The 21,984-nt window shown below is 36.9% G+C and overlaps 1 protein-coding gene across 1 annotated transcript in view; it reads left to right on the top strand.

The window, feature by feature from the left end:
• Positions 1 to 21,984, top strand: part of ADAMTS19 (ADAM metallopeptidase with thrombospondin type 1 motif 19) — a 151,869-nt gene that overhangs the window by 27,126 nt on the left and 102,759 nt on the right. The window contains exons 3-6 of the mRNA XM_072859462.1: positions 4,428 to 4,593; positions 11,688 to 11,860; positions 12,793 to 12,876; positions 13,916 to 14,073. Coding sequence (XP_072715563.1) covers positions 4,428 to 4,593; positions 11,688 to 11,860; positions 12,793 to 12,876; positions 13,916 to 14,073 — 581 coding nt within the window. The remainder of the gene's footprint in view (positions 1 to 4,427; positions 4,594 to 11,687; positions 11,861 to 12,792; positions 12,877 to 13,915; positions 14,074 to 21,984) is intronic.

Below are 21,984 nucleotides of genomic sequence, written 5' to 3'. Positions count from 1 at the left end.
AATTGGCAACAAATTAAATTAATTTTCTGCAAGTCAAGTTTTATTTGCCCATGATGGTAACAGCTAAATGATCTCCCTGTCCTTATCTTGACCCGTGAGGCTTTTTTTAAAAAAAAGCTTATTTTCTCCCCCTGTCCTGTTGGGGAGGGGAGTAGGAGAGCGGCTGGGTGGGTGTCTGGCAGCTGGCCAAGGTCAATCCACCACAGTGGTCAATTGTTTAGTGAATGAAATACTTCGCTTTGACATGTCAAGCCGCAGGATTAGAAACTGCTACTACATAAGCGACTAATGATAAATTGTAGACCACTGATACTCACCGTTTGGAACTGGCAAACTACTTTGTTTAAAAAAGCCTTAATGCTCTGACATTTTTTTGAAGTCTGTGTTATGTCGTCTGCATTTATTATTGCATTTCAGTGAATCTCTGTGATGAAAACAACACAACGTATTGACAAAATGCTATTTCATAACTGTCTTGTGGTACGTAAAGTCTCCTTTTTGACACAGTGTTATCTGTGCCCCATCTGTTCTCTGGGATATTAAAATGGGAATGACTTAATCTCTGATGGTAGTACATGCTTGTGGATATTCTTCTGTCATCCCGGTTTTTGGTGATAATGATAGCAAGGGAAATACATTTTCTTCTTTTCTTCTTTCTCAGTTCCTGGTCTTAGGAAAGCATATTCATTTTTCTTACATTCCTTTGCTGCATTATTTGTATAAATTCTGCATGAAACAATATTACGTTCAAAATCTGCATTGTTTCAACTTTGAATGATAACAAGCTGCCACTCTGAATTGGTGTGCAAGGAAGAGTATATAAGAGTTCAAAGAAATCTTTCCCAGTCTTGAAATTTCCTGGCTTATACCCAGTATCTGGTAACTATATGCATAGGTGGTCTTCAGAAATCTACTTCACTTTTACATTTGTATAACTTCTCATAGTAATATACCTTTATCAGAAACAGTAGACTTACTTCATGTTTTCATAGGATACATGACAGAATATCAAATCCTTATATATGCTCCAAATAGGAAAAAATAAATTGCTGTCCTTTTAGGAAAGAAATGCTGGGCAGAAAATATTAGCATGAGTGTTCTAACGTAGATGTTAGAAATAAGATGGCATAGCAGTTTCTGTTATAATGTCTTTTATCAGATGCAATTGCCCAGAATATTCAGATATTTTTCATTCTTCATCTCTCATCTATGATATTTCCTATTGGATGTAAGAAAAAAAAAACAGCTTTCATATTTCAGAATAATTCTGATCTGCCTACTTTTTGTGAATATTGGCATATTTCAGATGTGAACTATTTTTATTTTACATAAGACAAAAGGTTATTTTTCATTCATTTCATTTTCATAGTGTTTCCACATGTCTTTTTTGTGTTTGTTTCTTTTAAGAAAGTGAAAAGTCTTGATATAATGTGAATGTATGTTGTGGAAAGCTTTCATTATGAGGGCAAGTGTCCACTTTAAAATACATATGTTGGGTGTGAGTCCATTTCAGAGTGTCCATACTTAGTCCCATGTAATGCTTACATGCTCATTTGATGAAGTCTGCCCTTAAGGTCTCTACTGCATAAAGTAAATAAAATGCAGAGCAAGTACCCAGTTCATCCTTACTTAGGAGGTCTGAAGAATTTTTTGCCAAATGACGTTGTCCTGGGCTTGAACTCTACTGAGAGGTATGTGTGCTACATTTAAGTTTTTTGTTTTATTTCAGGTAAGAAACTTGAAAATGCAGGGATACATGAATGCAGGGGGAAGAACGGCATGTTATGTTACTTTTGTGTGAGATAAGTCCACCATCCTGGTAGCCTTTTCAATTGCAGCTGTTAAGAGTGGTAGCTTTTCAGATGAAACTGGTGGGAAATGGATCATTTCCTCGAAACTCACTTACAATTCTACCCCAGATGCATATTATTTTTTTAAAATTTTTTTAATCTTTGTTCTGCTGTGCATTTTCATGACATGGAGGTTTTGCCATTTGAACTGTCTGAAGCCTGTATTTGTCCCTGGCATCCAATATCTGAAAACACGTTGAAACTGTGGTGCTTTAATGCATGGCTTTGATTTTCTCTGCTTTCTGTGTTTAGTTTTATGGTAGAAGATCTTCTGAACTCCACTTCCAATGATTATGAAAAAATAAGGGCATGGTTGGCAAGGATACAGCTTCATCTTCCCTTTTCTACCTGTGAAATGGTCCAAGTGATGGAGAAATAGTCACCTTTTTTTCAAAAGCAGTCAAAATGATCACCGAGATTAGTTGGTTATCCAGATTTGTCTGAAAATTACCCATTTGAATACATATAACTGAGGTTAATTTTATTCAGTAAACTTTACATCAGTGTTCAGTTCTTTAACTTCTGACTCAGGAGACTGGCAATAATTTTCGGCGCTCTCTACCAATGGATTAACCTTCAGTTTATGCAAGGATCTGAAAGAAAACATAAAATGTCAGTGGTCCTAGCACAGCTTCTCAATATGTCTAGTTGGCAATCTGAAGAACAGCATCTTAAAGCCCTGGTTTCATTTTGCAGCAAAGAAAATGAAGACAGAAGAAATGTGGCAAATGTGCTATGATTCAGTCTTTGTTCAAGGTGGACTAAGGCTTTGGTTTTTTGTAGGTGGACAGGGGAAACCTGCAGCACTACCTGATAGGCTGCTGTTCCTGTTGTATATCCAGAGTTTATCAGCATCTTTCATAGGCTACATAATGATTGAAAAAAACCAAAAAATCTATGCCTGAGTGAAATTCAACATTAGACATAAATTTAATGAAAAATAGGTTATGCATTTTACTAGTATTTGAGAACTATGCTTTTAAATAAATTTTCATTTAACATAATTTATAGATTATATTTAAAAAGTTAATTGTTATGTGATGGTAACATTATTCAGGATATGTAGGAGTGGTGTCTGGTAGGTGAACGGAAAGTACCTAGCAGTACATAAGTAGCTAATCTTCTAAATGTGTAACATTAAAGGCCACGATGGAGATAAACTGACCTAAAAATTAAGTGCAAAAAGGAAAAGGAATGGCCAAACAAACCCAGCTACTCTTACGTTTCTCTACATTGTTAATGATGACCTTTCAACCTCTGTTCAGCATTCTGCAGCTAGTGTAGCTGGTTGAAAAATTAAATACATGTATTCACATTTATTTAATGTGATTGTGCAGAGCAATTGTTGGGTTTTTGGGTTTGGGTGGTGGGTGTTGGGTTTTTTTATTTTTAAAGTAATGCCCACTTATGTTTGAAGGAAATGGTATTTTGTACCACCTATAAAATTTAAATTTGTTTTCTTGCTTGGATCGGAATTTCTTTTTGATGATTTATCCATACGTCAGGCAGGATATCCAATGTGATAATGGCATCTACATAATTCCAGAAGAAACAAAATTATTTTCCATTTCTCTCCATTCATACTACATGGAAACAGACAAGAAGAGCTCTTTGCTTCTCTTAGCCAGATGTACCACATTGTTTTCTTTCTGTAGCAAAACTGTTTAATAGGTTTTTAAGTTTAGAGAATGAGGAAGTTAACTGTCAGTTTTGCGGATGACATTTTCTAGGAGGACAAAAAACCACAAAACCTTGCTCTCTCCAGCTTTACTCTTGATAGGAACTTGTGTGTGTTGGCAGCTTAACAATTTGAGCTGAGTTAGATTTGTATGGTATTTATATAAATACATTTTATAGTATTCTTTTTAACTTTGGCCACACTTTTGTGGTATTAGATATGCATCTGGTGTGTTAGCTTTTTATGTATGTTTGTGTGTATAAATATGTTGGGGTGTATAAATGTTTGTGTGTATAAATATGTTGGGGCGGGGGGTAGCTAACCAGCTAAATGGCTGTATTAGAATGTTTTTTGATTTTAGCTGCTGGCAACCAAGGAGGGATTGATGCCTTTTTTTATACCTTTTTTTTTTAAAAATTTGAAAAAGTGTAAAAGGAGTGTCACAAGATGTCTTTTCCACCTTCATAGTTGTTCAGGATGTATTCTTATGCCCTAAATTATTGCTGTTATTTCATTAAATATAGTTATCTAAAAATGTGACAATACACTGAGTAATAAAACTAGCGTATAGACTTTTCTGTACATGCTGTACGTATTTAAATGACCCCATGGGTCTCCCAAAGCAAACTTTTAACATTCCAGATCTTTTACCGTGCATCTGCTACTGGCATGCAGCCACCCACCCACACAGATTTAGTTGAAATAAATGAAATTTATTCTGGTGCACTTAAGTAGAAAGGCTTGTAAAATATAAAGGTAGTCACCTTGCTGGTAAGGTTACTAAAACAAAGGGTTTTCTTAAATGGAGTTTTGTGGGTTTTTTTCTTCTGCGGGACTATGCACAATTTAATACTTTCTTAAATTCTTATCTTACGTGTTCCTTTTGTTTTCCTTTGCAGATGGGGTTTATACAGATTAATGAGGACTTCATATTTATTGAGCCACTCAATCGCACTTTGGCTGTGACAGGTCATGCACACAGGGTGTACAGACGAAAAAGGTCCATAGAGGAGAAAATTACTGAAAAGCCAGCTTCTCAGAATCAGTACTGTGGTGTTGTTACAGGTAATATACAAATCTCACTGAAAAGATCTAATGTAGAAAAAATTTTTAAGATAAGTAGGTAGTAGTTAAAAACAATCCCCAACAAAAGCATATCTGATTATTCTTGTAGCAGTAACTTGTAGTGGACTTTGAGGTGGTACGCTGAGGCTGCCGTTCACTTGTTGGAAGAGGGAACTGTCCATTGAGGAATAGACACTGCTTCTTAATGTCCAATTATATTTGAAAATAGAAATCTTCGGGTCATTTTTTTACTTCTACTTAATAATTACAACTTATTTCTTGTTCTTCTCTGTCTTCATAGTTGCTTAATTACTTACTATGTGTAGTGCTGGGACTTAATTTTCCGTTTTAAAACATTAGCACAGTTCATCCCAGTTTTGGTTAGTAATAAGTCTTGAACTTCCAAATGGGTCTGACACTGTATTGAAATGATTTTTATAACAGTGTTCTTGTTCTGTGATTGACATTTAGAAGAACTGTGTGAAACAATCCTAATGCATCTTCCTCAATGGTAGGTAGAAGAAGTTATTGAAGTACAAGGTTTTCAACAAAAATTTGTCACATAGTGATGACTTAATAGTTTTCAATGGAGAGGGGAAAAATGGCTTTTGTGAAAGATGACATTCTGTTGTTCCTGCTTCATCATCAGCTCCTCTTCTTCAAAGGCTAGAGGACATCTCAGTCTTCTGACCTCAGCATTAGCTGAGGGTGTTTTTAATGTTGTTGTGAGAAATTATTTTTTTCCCAGGAAATAAACCAGAATGACTGCACATTTATAGGCATTTTTTTCATGTCTCCTAACGTAGTATAAGTGAGATACTGACAAAGTGGAAAGAAATAGTAGAGGTGCACTGACATGGCTAGGGAGCTGGATTATATGACATTTGGCCTGAGGCAGAAGGAACTGGGTTATTTCAAACAGGTAAAGAAAGGTAAAGGAAGGATGCGGCTGCAATCTTCCGGTGCCTATGAGGCTGCAGAGAGAAGATGAAGCCAGACTTTCCTTAGAGGTGTGCTATAACAGAATGAAAGACAACACTTGTAACTTGCAATCAAGGAAATTTCAGTTGGGCATAAGGAAAAAAAAATCTCAGCAAGAATGCTTAGCACTGGAAGAGGTTGCTAGAGAGGCTATGGAGTCTGCATCCTCAGACATTTACAAAACATAGCTGGAAATGGCTCTAAGAGAGCTGATCTTAGTTTGATGCTTGCCCTGACTGGAGCAGGAGTTTGGCCTAGCTGACCTCCGGAGATCCCTTTCAGCCTAAAGTTTTCTGTGGCTATGTGGTTCTTCCTGAACATTTATACTGCTCTGTCCATTTTATATGGTGACAGAATAAATGTGACAGTTTTTTTTTCCATTTTGGAAGCAATCTTTTTATAATTAGGCATCCATCCACAGGTTGAAATCAAAGATGAATTAGCAAAGCAAGGCTCTTTTTGTAGTTATTAAGAGGGACTAAGTGAATGACATGCAACTTACTCCAGGAGGCTCTATATTTCTCTTCTAGGCATTGTATTACATTGCCACTGCTTATCTAAAACTGAAATTTTGTATATTAGCACAGGTTGTTCATCTAAAGTAAAGGTGGTTATTCTTCCTTATTAGCGATAAGTGAGTTAGAGCACGCATGCCTGCATGTGTTTGGGAGTGAGGAAAAGAGAGAAAATGAAAAGTATGCATGATGTGTGCACTGGGAAAGGGGAGCGGGGCATCTGATAAATAGCAAACCATGATGTGTATGAAAATGAGTAAAAATGCAAACTATTCTTTAAGGACATTATTTTTCTGTCATGTTCATTACCAGTTATCCTTTCACTTTCTCTTATGCCCTAAAATGGGAAAGTCAGCTTATTCTGTTCTAAGAATCTTATGCCCAAGGCTCTGACTTGGTGCAAATAGTCTGTCAACAGAGATTCAAATACTTGCTTGAAATAAGTTTCATTATCTCTACTACCAGCCTGAAATTTCAAAATAACTCAAGCTGTGCATAACTGATTAGCATCTGCTGGCATAACCTTATTTCCAGGGGCGTATAAATATCTGCAGTTTCTAACTGACACTGTTGTACTAGCAAGACCAGTCCCTCACTCTGCTGCTACAGGTTATTTTACTAAGCGGGGCTGCAGTAAGTTACACGCGTCAAAGCTCTGTCTATGCTAGGAGCAATTTGCTGGTGTGACATGCAGTTAGCTAATATCACCAAAGCATTCATGGTACGGGCACAGCCTTAAAGGTGGGTTGGAGCAACAAAAATAAGCCTTTACAGCAATATTTGAGAATTTTAAGTCGAATCCTAAACTAAGTAAATCAATGAAACAAAGATAAAACAGATGACTATATGGGGCTCTCTGATACTCTCAAGTTATGCACAGCTGCGTTTGGTAGAGTTGTAGCTGTGTGACACAGAGGAACTATTATCTTGGCAATATGGGAACTTCGCAGCAATATGGACCTATCTTACAACAGGATCTCTTGCTTCTACAGTACTCGTGTGTCAGAATAGGTGCTCTGGGACAGGTTTTTATGCTGCTGGTTTTGAGCCAAATTGATCTCAAAGACTGGCTACCTATCAAAAAAATGCGTATTGCCAGTGATGAATTGTAATTATTAGAAGGAATGAAAGTCTGTGCTGGAGGTGTTGAAGGATCACTATTGGAAATAATAGCTTTTCATGCAGAACTAGAAAAGGCAATCAAAGAAGGTATTGTTTGTTGTCCATTACTGTTGTGGGCTGGATTGAAATATGCTACACAACCAAACTTGTTTGGAGAGAACAAATAACTTGTTTTTGTGAATGGAGTGGATTTTTCTTATTAATTAGGGAAGGGAGAGAATCGTAGCAACAAAGCAGATGCTTTCCGGATTTGTGAGAGTGTGCATGTGTGTCCTTTTGTTGAACGTGCGTGGGATTTATTTACATATGTGAGCCAGTTGCACATACACAGACCTCACACTCCACACCCTTCTTTAGCACATGGCCCATGAAACCAGTTTGAAAGCAACCAGTTCACAAGTGTGTTACAGAGAAAACGTGAGAGAAGCAGTTGCTATTAGAGCAAAGGGCCACATTGGAAAGCTAAGCTCTTTTCCTTCTACCTGATCTGAAGCACTTGTTCCAGGCTGAAGTTGTTTGTACAGTGAACCTAACTCAGGGTAAAGGCATGGGGCACTTTGGAGGCGAAGAAAAATTATCTTCTCAAATGGTCATTCCTTTTTGCACAGACTAGTGAGCAAGGGCTCTTATCCAGGATACAGTAGATCTGAATTTTGAATCCCTTCTGTATTTGGGAGACTGGAAGCCTCATCTTTTACTTCTCTGTTCTGACGATAAACAATATACTGTTCTGAGTTATGAGCAGATTGTGCTTCTCCTCTTAGAGTGATGCCATTTTGCAGGAAAAAGCCTGCTAATTTCACTGGATCAAAAGCAGAAGTTTGACTTTATGGGATGTAGACTGGGCAATCGGCTGAGAGAGCTGTGTTGGTTCTTGCTCTACAGCCAGTTTCCGGGTGATAATATGAAATAAAATGCATAAACAATCTTAGTCATAGGTCTAGATCTATGAGATTGCACTAGATGGAGACTGGTGCTGCTTGAGGTATAGGTTTCCATTCCTTGGGTCAGAAACAAGTTGTCACTCTGCATTAAGACATTTAAATCCCTATCCAAACTATAGTGGACGTATAGCTCCCTAGGCTCCTGAATATTCCCTACCTAGCCTGCAAGTTTCATGTGGCTAGAGTACCCGGTTTCTTTTCCCTGGGAAAAGAAAGCCTGGAGAGTGATGGTGATTGCTCTGTAGTCTGGGCCTCATGTGGTTGTACTCAGGGAATGCTCTTGTGCCTGAGGACATGTAAGTGTCCAGGAGTCCTATAGTCATAGCCTGTTCTTAATGTTGGCTCAGGTACTTTATGCAACCTGTGGTTATAGTAGCTGGATTTTCAGCTCTTTTAGTTTTTTTGGGGGGATTTTTATTATGTTGTTAACACTTCTTGTTATTTTCTCTTAATTGCCTATTGAATGTCAAATGTACTTGCTGCAGTATTTCTAGCCTTCTTGCTGGAATACTGGAATATTTCTAGCTTTCCTTTCAGTCAATTGAGTTTAAGTAATAAATTGATATGGAATCTTCATATTTTCTATAGTTGCACAAAACACAGAAGTCTTATTGCACTCCTGTAGCATTTATTTTTTATTTTGCCAATGTAATTCAATTTTTAAGATGAACTTATGCATCTTTAATCCCAAGAAGCAGCTTTTTCAGTTAATCTGATTTTTATCTTGCTAGCATGTGCATTATTGATGTAGGTATGTTTTTTTGCAGGAGTTATCTCTTACATTACTGTACCTTTAATAATGAGCAAGTCTTTGTAATTTTTACTTATTTATGAGTATGTAAAGAAACGAGTGTTTTTGCCTAAAGCCTGTTTTGCCTGTTATCTGGCAGTAATCATGGCAGTTGTTTGAATACCACTGGTACCAAAATTACTAATTCCATTTATTTAAAGGTGTTAGGGAAGAGCTAAAGTTTTCAGATACATGAGATCTCATGTGATGGGGAATTCTGCCAACAGTTTGGAAAAGGTTGGCTGGCCAAGAAGAGGTTGTCCTTTGGTTTGTTAACCTGGCAGATATCTGAGGCAAATGATGGGCAACTGCCCCTTGCAGCCAGCTTGTCTACAGAGCTGTGCAGTCTTTTCATCCACCACAATCCTGAAAGCCAGAGGTTTCAACAGTTTATGGGACTGCAGTGACCTTAGTGTTTAGCACAATGCTGTATTTTATTGTGGGCTGCTTACTGTCAATTCTGAATAAAAATGCACCGCTAGCTAAAACTTTTAGAGAGGTATTTTAGCAGACTTCTCTGAACAGCCATGCTAATATTAAATTTAAAGTTTTCAACCACTAGCTGCTGTTTTTTACAAAGAAGTGAACAATGAATAAACTGTGTTGCTGGAAACTGCACTGGAATCAATCACTGCTCCTAGGAGGAAGGCGGAAGGCTCATGAACCAGATGGCTCATGAGAGATCTTTTTTAACCCAAATGAGTTTACTATTTAAACTTAGATCTATAGCCTACTCTTGCAGCATTAGATGCTTGTATGGTAAGTCATAGTTGTATAGCTTATAGGGTGTGGGGGTTTTGGCACAAATACTGACACTGAAGTTTCATTAAAAATTATTCTCAAAAGAGTGACGAAAACACACATAATGTTTTATAAACTAGGCTGTAGATCCAAAGTTAGCAAACACAACTAAAGCTGGAGGCTAGCTGTATGTATAAGGCTAAGCAAGTGTCTGAAGGATCAAAATGACAGAGGTTAAAATTAATTTTAGATAGCTTACGAATTTATAAGTTGTTTCTACTTCTAGGCAAACACCAAATATTTATTTCTGGAGAATATATACTTTTTTACTTCTAGTAGATTTGTATGCTTATCAGTGTTAGTAAAGTCTTACGTTGTTGTACAGGAATCAGTAAACCCTTCTAAAATGTAGCGGGATGGACTACATCATTCATATATATAATCTTTAACAAATGACTACAGAAGAAGATAGACAACTTTTTTTAAGCATAGATACTTTATACTTTTTACATTGAAAAGTAATATCTACATTATATTTACATTAAATCTATATTACACATACATTTATATTAAATCATGGATCCTTCTTCCACTGGTATCTTATATTTTAAAGTTAATTTAGGAGTTCAGTGACTTTTAAGGCATATTTTTAGCACTTTCCTGAAGAGTGACTTATTTTTTGGAGAGTAGTCATGTGTTATAAAATGAACTGCAGGAACTTTCCTATTAGAGATGAGACTGATTAATTGCAAAACATTTCCTCAAAATTTCTGAATATTTGATTGTTTCCAGAACATGTGTTTATAATTGTCATCTCAAGCATCACTTTTGTTGTAAACAGAGAGCCCAATACTCCATTGTGGAAGCTGGAAAAAATTTCACTCGGTTTCAGTGACTTCAGTGAGATCAGTCCCAGAAGTTTTATGTCCTCTCAATGGGATCTAACAGAATTTGGCTATTACAACAGGGAGTTTTATTTTATATTTTGTTTTAAATTAAATTATTTTAAATATCATTGCTAACTGCTGTATGCATATCTGACCACCTTCTGGCTTGAAGTGTTTCTGTGTAATTAGTTTTTCTTTTTCCATATGTACTGTAGTAGTAATGGGGATTTTGTCATGTTTTTGGAGGAGAAACTTAAAATAACAAAAGCAGCAACCTCTAGCTTACAATAAATGTAATATGTTTTCGATTTGGAGCTTTCTTTGGATGGGGCTCTGAGCAACCTGATCTAGTTAAAGATGTCCCTGCTCTTGCAGGGGGGTTGGACTACATGATCTGTAAAGGTCCCCTCCAATCCAAAGCATTCTATGATTCTATGATTCTGTAGGTTTAGAAGTCTGTTTCCAGGGTTTGGTTTTGTCGTTTTACTTTAGCTGCTTATAGTGTCAGCATTACTGACTTTCAAGTCATGTTAGTAAAACTTCAGTTTTTTGTTTCCGACAAACCTATATCCTACATACTGTTCTCTGTCATTCATCTGAAATACTCTCTCATCTTTGCAAATCACTGAATTGTTCCATGTATTTTCTTAATATTGAATTTGTGGCAAATCTGTATTTGTCATCTTTTATGCTAAGATACAGTTACATCAAGATGTTTTCTCTGTGATTTATGAAGATGGGCAGATAACAGTTCTGCAGTATCAGTGAGACTATTTTTCTGTCAAACCTAACATGAATTTAGTTTTCTCCCACAAACCAAACTAGGAGGGACATACTCTTTTATAAATATGTTAGGTGAAAGGATGCAAAGAATCTGACTGCTTTTATTTGAGCAGCTGGATAAGATTCCTGTTTTCTTGGTGTGAAAGAACATTTATATGTAGTACAGGCCTTCAGTCTGGGCCTTTCCATTTGCAGTGCTAAGTATGTATTAGAATTCATAGCTGTTACATTCCACATAATCAGTTATACCATAATCACAGGTAGCAAATCCTAAAAGTACTGTAGGTGTAGTTTGAAGGATGAGCTTGTCAAGCAATGTTTTATGTTACAGATAAAAGAAAATCCAAGAATCAAAAAGTATCAGAAAGTGGAAGAGGAAAACGATACTCTTACAAATTACCTCAGGAGTACAATATAGAAACTGTTGTAGTTGCGGATCCAGCTATGGTTTCGTATCATGGAACAGATGCTGCCAGAAGATTTATTCTAACCATCTTAAACATGGTAGGAAATTTAAAATTGATTTTGGCATTTTGCCAACAATGCATGCACCACGGGCTGATTTCATTGCTCCTTTTAATTATTCTGACTGAGCACCTGTAAGGGACAGTCAATACATGACCATGAGCAGGCTATCAAGACGTACTTCGTGTGTTTTGCAGCATAAAACCATGGTGCTGCAGACTTGTCTGTACTGTCTGGTCTTATATCTTCAGCAATGAAGCCAGAAAGTGAGAGCTGAACAAGATGATTTTTTTGGTTAGAGGCCCATGATGTTGTTGGGAAGGCTGGCTAATTGGATGATTTCTCATGATCTGTGCTTCTTATGAAGAGATGACATTGTCATGGAGAAGGATTGTGTGATCATTAGTGGCTGAAAAAAAACAAAGGGTAATGCACTCAGACAGTTACATCCCCTCCCAGCTCTATCTGGAGCTGCAGTGCGCTCATTTGGTGCATAAAGCAGTGAAAACTAGCATCTGTAATGTACAAGGAAAGATTGTTCTAAAGAAGCAGCATAAGCTGAAGAATAAATAAAAACTTTAACTATTCTGAATGATAGGAAGAGTTATTGCCATGTCCTGGCTCAGACCACTCAGATCCTGGATATAACTGAATAGAAATTTTCATGTGAATAGTATTATATGCGTGTGTAAGTATTTGGAGAAACAGGCTACAGTTTACAAAGTGGTTATGGCCACTGGGGGGAAAAGGTCTTTTTGTGCTCCCAGAATGAACACTGCCTAAGCTCTGTTTTCCCTTCAGAAGACCAACACAATACATTAGTTTAATGTTCTGTTCAAATTATGGAAAATTAAAGCAGTCACAGTAGAAAATGAGAAATTTTTGAGGTTCTTTGAGGTTCTGTTATTTTAGTCTACACTGTGTTGAGTGCAGTACAAGCACATATTTTTATTTACTGTTTTTTATCTTAGGTTTTTAACCTTTTCCAGCACAAGAGCCTTGGACTACAAGTAAATCTTCGGGTTACTAAGCTTGTCCTCCTTCATGAGACTCCAGTAAGTATATATTATCTTTGTCTTAGGCTGTAGAGGGTAATGCTACTTAGCTTGTTGCTCCAAAAAGTCTTGCAATATTCACCGACTTTAATGGCTGACAAATTTTCTCAGTTAGCTTTTGTGCATTATTTGGTTATTTACACTACTGGGCAGCCCCAGTAAAGATTAAGCTTCTCCTACTTTATGTGCTGCAAATACTGAGATTTTTCTGTGCTTGCAGTTGGAAGTCAATCAAACAAAGGTTCCTTGTGGAAATCAGCTAGCGCTTAAGAAAATCTGCTTGTGCTTTGCTTTTTGTGCATTCGTATAGCTCAATACAAAAATCATCTCCTTTAAACCCAGTGGACAGTAGAAGGAGAACTGATGTACTTTGTCAGGCAATCTCTACACAAGCAAAAGATGCCATGATACAGCACTATTCTTTCATTGCACCTTTCAAGCATCATCTCAAATCCTGTTTTTCTTTCTTTCTGAAGAAAGACGAGTTGCCTGGTATCTTGATTAAGACTTTATATTAACCTGTGGTTTGTATATCATATTTCAGGACAATGTCAACTTGATTTCTTCTTGTTTGTACAAAATATTATGGAAATCCTTTCATACTTTAGTTAGTTGATAAGAAAAAGGAATTCCCTTATCCATGTTTCTAATTTTGAACTATTATATTTTTCCAGCAAATAAGAAAGTATTTCTTTCTTCAGTGTCCTCTCAGCAGGTGGAGAAGTCTCATTTCATGTTCAAATTCTGGATCTTCACATCATTAATCTTTTCTTCACCATGGATAGTGGTGAAAAATCATCAAACAAATAAGACAAGAGTTCAGGTGAACAGATCCACTGTATGCCTCTCAGTGCACTGTCTTCACCTGTATCTTTAACATGAGAAAAAGATGGTCTCTGCTCCTGAAGTTCAAGTCATTCTGCTGTGAATACATTATGTTGTAAAAAGGAGAATATTTTTGCTAACTCAGTCAAAAAATGGTCTTAATTCTATTTACAGAATCATAATTTTAATAAAATGAATTGTTTTTTATTTGCAGGCAGATATGTATATTGGACATCACGGGGAAAAAATGCTGGAAAGCTTTTGTAAATGGCAACATGAAGAATTTGGCAAGAAGAATGATATACACTTAGAAATGTCAACAAACTGGGGAGAAGACATGTCTTCAGTTGATGCAGCCATATTGATCACAAGGTAAAATACTGAAAGATGAGCATTAAAAAATAGGCAGTGGCCTTATGTGAACATAGATCAAAGGAACGGATAGATGACCAACACAGTTAGGATTTAGTTTTGCAATGAGGAAGAGTGCAACTTGAGGCTTCTTTCCAGAACTCAAAGGCGGTGGTAAAGTGGTGGTAATGATGGTTCAGAAAGCAGTAATTCCCAGATGGTAAACGTGTGAAATGACCAACAGGTCACTCTCTTGTTTCTTCTTTGACTATATAGCTAAGGCCATAGGTTGGATGCCTCTCTCCATGTGCCTTCGTTTCAAAAGAGGCAGCACACACAGACCGGTAGATGCTTTCATTCAAAACACAAAAGCATATTTAGACCATTCAGAGCTGGATCAGCATGACACTAGGCACATTACCGAGTTATGCTTCCCTCTAATGCATCTGGAACTAGTCTGTTTGTTTCATTGTGTGCTGAAGATACATCATGTACACCATATATGCTCTCCAGCCACAGGGGTGTGATCCCAGATCTGTGGTTCCTTACAACTCTGAAGTATCAGGCATTTCACACATTCAGAAGCCAATATGCCTCCAGCTTACCTCTTTCCTCCCAAGCAGATGCTGTCATGGTTTAGGCTGTAAGCGGTGCACAGGGGAATGCATCTTGATCTTCAGACAGTGTACAGCCATTATCCAAAGAAAAGGACAGAATGATGGTTCAACTGGTCTAGAGTTGGGCTTAGTCCCATTTTTGAGGTGGACCTGGGGCTGGATGACCTTCAGAGTTCCCTTCGAAAGAAAATTCCTGGGATTGGATATATTGGAATCCTAAAACCACGTGTAATCTTTAAACTTATGTGTAGCCTTATACCATTTATTCAGGGCAATCTCACTAGGAGCTATATGCATTTTTTTTTAAATTAGTTTACATTCTGATTGCTCCAATATCTATAATAAATCTATAACTGAAATATCAATTTTCTGAAGCAGAAAAATGCTTCCCTAAATTTCCTTGTTTTAGAGAGCCAGTCACATACTGGAAGCAGGAAATGAAAATTGTCTGTGGTGGCCGCTTTGTTGCTACTTTTTCTGTTTAATCCCTTACCTTTTCTTAGAAAAGCCCACACCCTTCTCATCTTGCCCTGTGCCACCCTCCTCTATTTGTTGTGTTTGTCTGTTCTATGGATTGTTGGGGCTTTATGGGGGCAGATTAGTTTTTGTTACACATTTATGCATTAGCTAAGCAGTAGTCCTTCACCCAGGCTCCTCTGAACGACCATGGAAGACATGATAAATAATGTTCTCTGTGAGAAATATCCATTAGCTCATCAGAAAACATACTTGGGATGACAGACTGGAAATAAATTTTTCAGATTAAGACCCAAGACTGATTGTAATAGCAGTGAGTGTGTCGGTGGGGAAAGAGTCTAGATGAGAAGGAAAGGTATGCATAGTAGGAAAGAGTGAACTTGGGCCAAGGCATAAAGGATGGCTGAGTATCACACATGACATTGGGTTGATGAGCATAGCTAAAGGGGAACAGACCTTCTTACATCTAGTTGTACTTTGTGATTGTCCAAGGATAATCGAGCGATTGCATACTGCTTGGTTGCTAGAAACATGGGGTTGTTGAGTGACCTCTTGCCTGTCCCCTGGCTTTCTTATTTGAGACAGCAGAGACAGCAGTATCTGCAGCAGCAGCAGCTTGAGGGAGCATCGAACCCTTCAAGTCTGCGTCTGCCAGGAGAGTGAGTCTAAGGGCTGCGTTCTTCAGTTTGTGAGGTGTTATCTCACAAATTGTAAAATACTATGAAATAAAGCATGTAACACCTCTTCCCTCTCATTTTTTCATCTTCACCTTAACCAGCCTTTATGGGAAGAGGCAGAAGAGTTCTGAATTGATGCAAGTGAAGTGTTAGTTAAGCAGTCAAGAGGCAGTGGTCTGGAGATGTCTTTAGCAGCCAGTGCGTTTGGCCAGAGAGCTTTTTGAATTTCATGCAGCATTTCTAAATGGTAAAAAAGCTTTTGGAAAGTCTCATCATATGTTAAGATGTGCTTTGTAATAATGATATTCTGATTTGCATTGCCTACAATTTTTACCTGTCAGTTTTAATATGTTTTTTGGAGTAAATCTGTGATCAGGGTTCAGGAAATTGAAGTAGAGAGCAGGGAAGAGATTGGTTGGATGTCAGATAGTAAGTCAGTGTTCGAGCCAGAAATTAAAGATCTGTTCTTCTGACATTTTTATTTTTTCGTGGTGTTATTCTCTGGACTATACTGCCTTCCATCTCAGAGCTGCTTTAGCTGCTAATAAATCATACCAGTGCGGTTTGCTGACTGTGGGAATGTTTTGCTAATCCAGGCTCCCTCTGCACATCATCAGGTTTATGGTATAGCTAACCCCATGTGTGGCTCCACTTGTGTTTTTGTTAATTCAGTGTCTCATTCTGTTTTGCAAACACAAAACAAGCTCCTTTGTCACAACTTCCAAACAGCTTTGGACAGCAGACCTGCTTTATTGAGAGAAATAATTCTGTTTAGACAGATGAACACCAACTGCTTGGTATTTTTCAAGTAAATATGTAAAGTTTTGGTTATCTAACACATTCTGTGGCAGACCTCCTAAAACTTATCCACACCTCCTTTGTTGTCTTGCATGATAATAGAACAGCAAGAGTGCTTTGAAAAAGCTTTCCTGTGCTTTCACATGCCAGTTGGGTCTAGTAACCAAAAGAGTTAGAAATGAAGTATTGAGTATTCTGCAGAGCTAATTTTTAATGCCTAACTACAAAGAGCATGATGTGTATGTAACAGAGATTGTTATTCAACAGTCAAAGAGCTGTCATAGCCTTTTCATGAAAAAGGTACTTTTCAAGACTTGTTTTTGCATTTGTTACACAAAGCGGAAAGCAAAAACGGCTTCTCCCCACAACTTTCTCTGGTGCCCACATAGGCTGTAATGTTACACATGAATGTGCTACCAATTTGTTAATTTCACTTTACTGTAGTCCTATTTCAGCCTGTGAGTTTTTGTTTAGTTTCCCTTTAAATTGGCTTATTCTGATGAAGTAATGTCATGTTTAAAATGTGGTGCCATAAAGTAACAGGAAGACAGAAAGAAAAAGTTTGAATAGTGTATTTAGAAAAGATCCCCAGGGAGGTTAGGTATAAGGAGATTGTGAGAATTAAGACAGAAATTGTTGTACTATCTGATTCACAGTTATAAATTAGCGCTACTACTTTGGAGATATACATATCAGGAAGCACTTTTCTTTGAGGAAAAAATACACCACAGCACATCAGCATCCTCCTTGCCTTTTAAGTCACAGAGTGCAAGTACACAGAGATAAACCCCAATTTGGTGGCTGCTGAGATGATATTACTAGTTGCTACCTGCATAGGTTGTCTGAGCTGAATGAGGTAACTGAAAGTAAGGCAGGAAAAGGCCCGTGGCATTCACAGTTACTCTATGATGATACTTAAGTTCCTATATTGCCCCTATTGCAAACAAGGTAATGAAAGCTTTGAAGTGTATGAAAAAAAAAAAGGATACGAGAATGAGGCAGAATCTACCTTTACTTAAAAATTATGCATCATGCTGCTTTTCCAGTGCATAGGTCAATCTGTGTCACAGTGGTTTTTAGAAAAACATGTAAATATGAAAATAATTTAAAAAAACCTCAAGTTCTCTATTCTCCTTCTCAGAATTGCCATTTTCACATGTGCTTGTGATAGAAAGTAGATCTTTGATGCTCCTAATATTCAGCAGATAGACAGTTATATTCCATGTTCACAGTGTACATCAGCTGTTTATTCATATTGATCTGCAGTATCTGAAATCTCTTTGCTCTGGGTGATATATAATTGAAACAGTGCTGCGAGCCATTTTCACTGTAAGAAGGTGCCTCATTCTATAAAAATAGACAATAGCATAAACAACACTTAGATTTGCTAAATATTATTTCATTTCCAATCATTCCAACCCTCCAGAACTCTCCACAAAGCCTGGACACAAATTTCTTAAGTGTTGCTATCACCTTCCAACGCACCTCCCAACATTTTCATGACTTTGCTTTTTGCTGTCTTTCTGATGATAATGGTTTGAACCCAAAATACCTCCTCAAGAAAGTCAGAGGTGGAAGACTGTGAATGACTCCTACACAAGAACTAATGTTACAGGGTCACCCAAAAAGGTTGCAGTGTTTGGCAGTCCAAAATTGTTGAAATGTAAAGGGATAGAGTATTGGGTTATTAAGCTGCTACTGCTGTCTTTAAACCTCTAGTGAAATTCAGCTCTGGAGAAATTAGTTCTTGCAAGTGCACGGTGAGAGATGAAATTATTCTTAATTTTGTCTTCATAGTGGTATTTTTTCATCACTGTAGTTTCAATACTGCCAACACTCCTGATATTTTTTGCAAAGTTTTACAGTGTTTGCTGTTTTCCTTTTGACATCGACAGCAAACATCAAGGGAGTTCATGAGAATCTCAAATGTCCTTACTATTCATGATTTACTAATAGGATCGTAGATGCGGAAGGAAGCATGGAAATGTGAAAAGAGCATACTTTAGAATCAAAGGTGTCTTTTTTAAAAAAGCCAAAATCTCCTGTATTTATCGCATTAATTTTAAGACATGTATTTTTAGCTTGTGTTATTTTAAAAATCCCAGTAATTTTAAGTCATCACATGCTGTGTGTTTTGTTTTTGTTTCTTTCTTCTCTAAGTTCAAGGTGTTTGAGTCTGTGAAGTGGTAATGCTTGTAATAATACATGTGATAAAAATCTGCATGAATTCACCTGTTTCTGTCAGCTTGTTCTTTCAAGCTTTAGTGCTCAGGCTACGTATGTTCTGTTCTCTCATACAGATCTGTTACGTAGCATTACATGGACCTAAACTGAATTTTAATTCTCTGATTATCTAGTGCAAGTCCCTAACATTAAATTCAGTCAGTTATTTTACATTTTATTTTTCTGGTGAATAAGAAAGGTAGACAGTCTTGAGACAAAGATTTAAAAGAAAGGAAGATTAACTGTGTTCTGAAGTAGACCATTGCCACAGTTATTTACTTTCAGAATGGACAGTTGTGTCTTATTTCTAATTTTTGTTACTTCAGCTTTCAACCATGGATCTCTGTGTACCCTTTGCTGCTAAAGAGCTGTTAAAAAGCTCCTCCCAATGTAAATACTTGTAGGCAGTGCTCAAGTCACAACTCATCTTTCTCTTAGATTAATTTAGAGAGGTTTTTAAGCCTGTTTCCCAGACATGTAATCATTCTCTTAGCTCTTTCCAGACCTTTTCCCATTTTCCAAATTGTTTTTTGAAGCATAAGTGCCAAAATTAGACACAGTAGTGTGTGAACGGCTGTACTGGTGCCACGTCTGATATTTTCCTGCATTTTATCCAAGGATACTGTTCACTCCTACTGCCTGTTTTCAACTGCTCACCTCTTTTCATTGTTGTTGTCATGCTGTTGCCATATGTGATCAAGTTTTGGGGGTCCAGTTTTGGCTACATTAAAATAAAAGTTATTCAGATGAGTCATCTTTAAAAATTGATTTGTCTTCATTCCTATGAGTATTGTACCAGATCTCATTTAATTTTCAAACTTTACCAGTAGTGCTCTCTTATTTTCTTCCAGATCATTGTTTAATGCTAACGCTGACTCCAGGTTCTGTTGGACTCCACTGAAAAACACCTTCCTTGGCTTCCTAACATTTCTATATCTGTTTTGAGATGTTAGCTACACATTTGATTCAGTTATGAGTTCGCTTATCACACTTCTGAGCTGTTATTTTTTCGTTTGGCTGAAACATGAACTTTAGAAGAAGGCCTATGTAAATTATCCTTTTTAATCTCAGTTCAACTTTACAGAGCCCAAGTGATCTGTTAACTATTTAAAATATTTAAATATAGTATTTCCTGATTTGCTAAAATACACTGTCCAGTGCATACTGGTGCATTTGAGGTTTCCCCTCAAAATACTAAACAGTTTCTGAAATAGCATCTATGATAGTAACGTTGTCCATTTGTTTAAATTCCCAACTGAACAGTAAATGTGTAATTTATCTTGCGGTTCATTAACTCCAAAATTGATTTTAATTTAGTTTTTTTTAAGTGCATTTATTACTTGCTATGTATGTGCTTAGTTTGTATGTGCTATGTATGTGCTTAGTTATGTGGGAATAATTTCAGAATGTCCTATTACGTGAAGAGACAAGAACATCTGCAGTGTTGTCATTATTCACTTAGCACAATGCAAACGAAGGCATTTGCAATGTGATGATAATGTTATTTGCCACAGGGGCCATTAATTGCAACTATTCTTTATAAAAGCCTTATGATTTGAGAAAACTTGTTGCTTGGGTAATACACCTCAAATATATCTTAAAAACTTGTAAGTACTAGAATCAATGACAAGAGCAGGAGTTAGACTGCAGTTTCAAGCCTACACTACTTTTTTCAAAATTATGAACATTAGAGAAGTTAGAAATTGAAAGTAGGGTGAAAACCAGAATGAAGATTTGGTAGACTGGTAAAATCTATTATCTGTCCTCTTCTGTTTTGTCTTCTCCAATCTAGTGTGTGGAAGGAAATTATAAGCAGGCTTGGACAAGAAATAGGTCTTTTGACTAGTATGCCTAAAATAAGTGTTAAATTTATCCAAAAGGACAAATTGGTGCAAACTATTCATAAAAAATAAGTCTGGATTCTTCTTTAGTCTTCCTCTGCTGTTCTTGATGTCTTCTATTGTACAGCCCATCTACACATCAGGATTTATTTTAACAAAGAGAATGTCATGAGATATGTTATATTTAGAAATTGGATAGTCTTTGTTTGCTGTGAAGGCCCTTCATAATACTATATGTAGTCGATTAAAAATGCACTAACTAAATATAATTTTCTGAAACAATGGATTAGTGGTTACCCATTCTTGCTTAGAATTATTTTCCAGGGTTAGCCAACTCATTCAAGCTCAGAAATCAGTCCTAAATCTCATGAAAGCTCCTCTTTTCTCTCACTGGAATAAGGACCTGCTTTCCTTTCCATGTGCATGCAAAGTAACCACTTAGAGTAATGGAAGTTGTGTGCTGGATACTGGTTAGAAGGGGACTTCAGTGTGCTTCAACCAGTTTCTTGCTTTCAGTGTCAGACTCAGTTACTAATGTGCGCCACAAAAGCTTCTATATGCATTAATGGTAATGCTAATATCTTTGCCCTATTTTGCTAAGAGAAGGGAGGAAAAAAACAAAGGCAAATAATCCCAGTGGCTTTCCTGAGGGCTTTGTAGTGTGCTTTATTGCTCTATTTTATACCTCCTCTTACTTGGAAGAGTTGGTATCCTCTCCTTTGTTTTGTGTAGCTTCAGTATGCCAATTCCATATATATATAAACTGTAGAGGGGGGGGTGTGTGTGTGTGTATATGTGTGTATGTTATATACACACATAGGAACGTAGTTATAACATGATGGAATATTTAAGTTACCGTGTGGGAATTAGAGAATGATTTCTGTGAGAGTCATTGGTAGGTCTAGCTAGAGCTGTAAATCTTTACTAAGGAGCCTAGTCTCAAACGTAACTAATGCATTCATATTCTTGGAAATTAAAGGACGTATTACATTCTTTGAATGTAAATCAGGAACTAAGAATGGTTTATTGTACTTCCCTCTTGCCAAATCATAGCAGTACCATTTCCCCCAGTCCCATAATGAAACTCTGGATGCATAGCATAACCATAGTCAGAGTCAGCCAAGAGGGAAAAACAAAACAAAAACAGCTCAGTAAGTGTATGAGAACAAAGCTATTACATAAGCAGAAGCCTCTTGGATATTGGCAGTTTTAAAATGTCAGATGGTATTCTTGTACATTTGAAGGTATGCTCTCTTTTTTTTTTTTACTTGTTACATCAGTTAATATTTATGGTAGTTG

Source organism: Ciconia boyciana, chromosome 4 (genome assembly GCF_034638445.1).
Source record: "Ciconia boyciana chromosome 4, ASM3463844v1, whole genome shotgun sequence".
Classification (NCBI taxonomy): domain Eukaryota; kingdom Metazoa; phylum Chordata; class Aves; order Ciconiiformes; family Ciconiidae; genus Ciconia; species Ciconia boyciana.
Note: the sequence above shows the minus strand (reverse complement) of the source record. Positions and strands in the feature narration are given on the sequence as shown.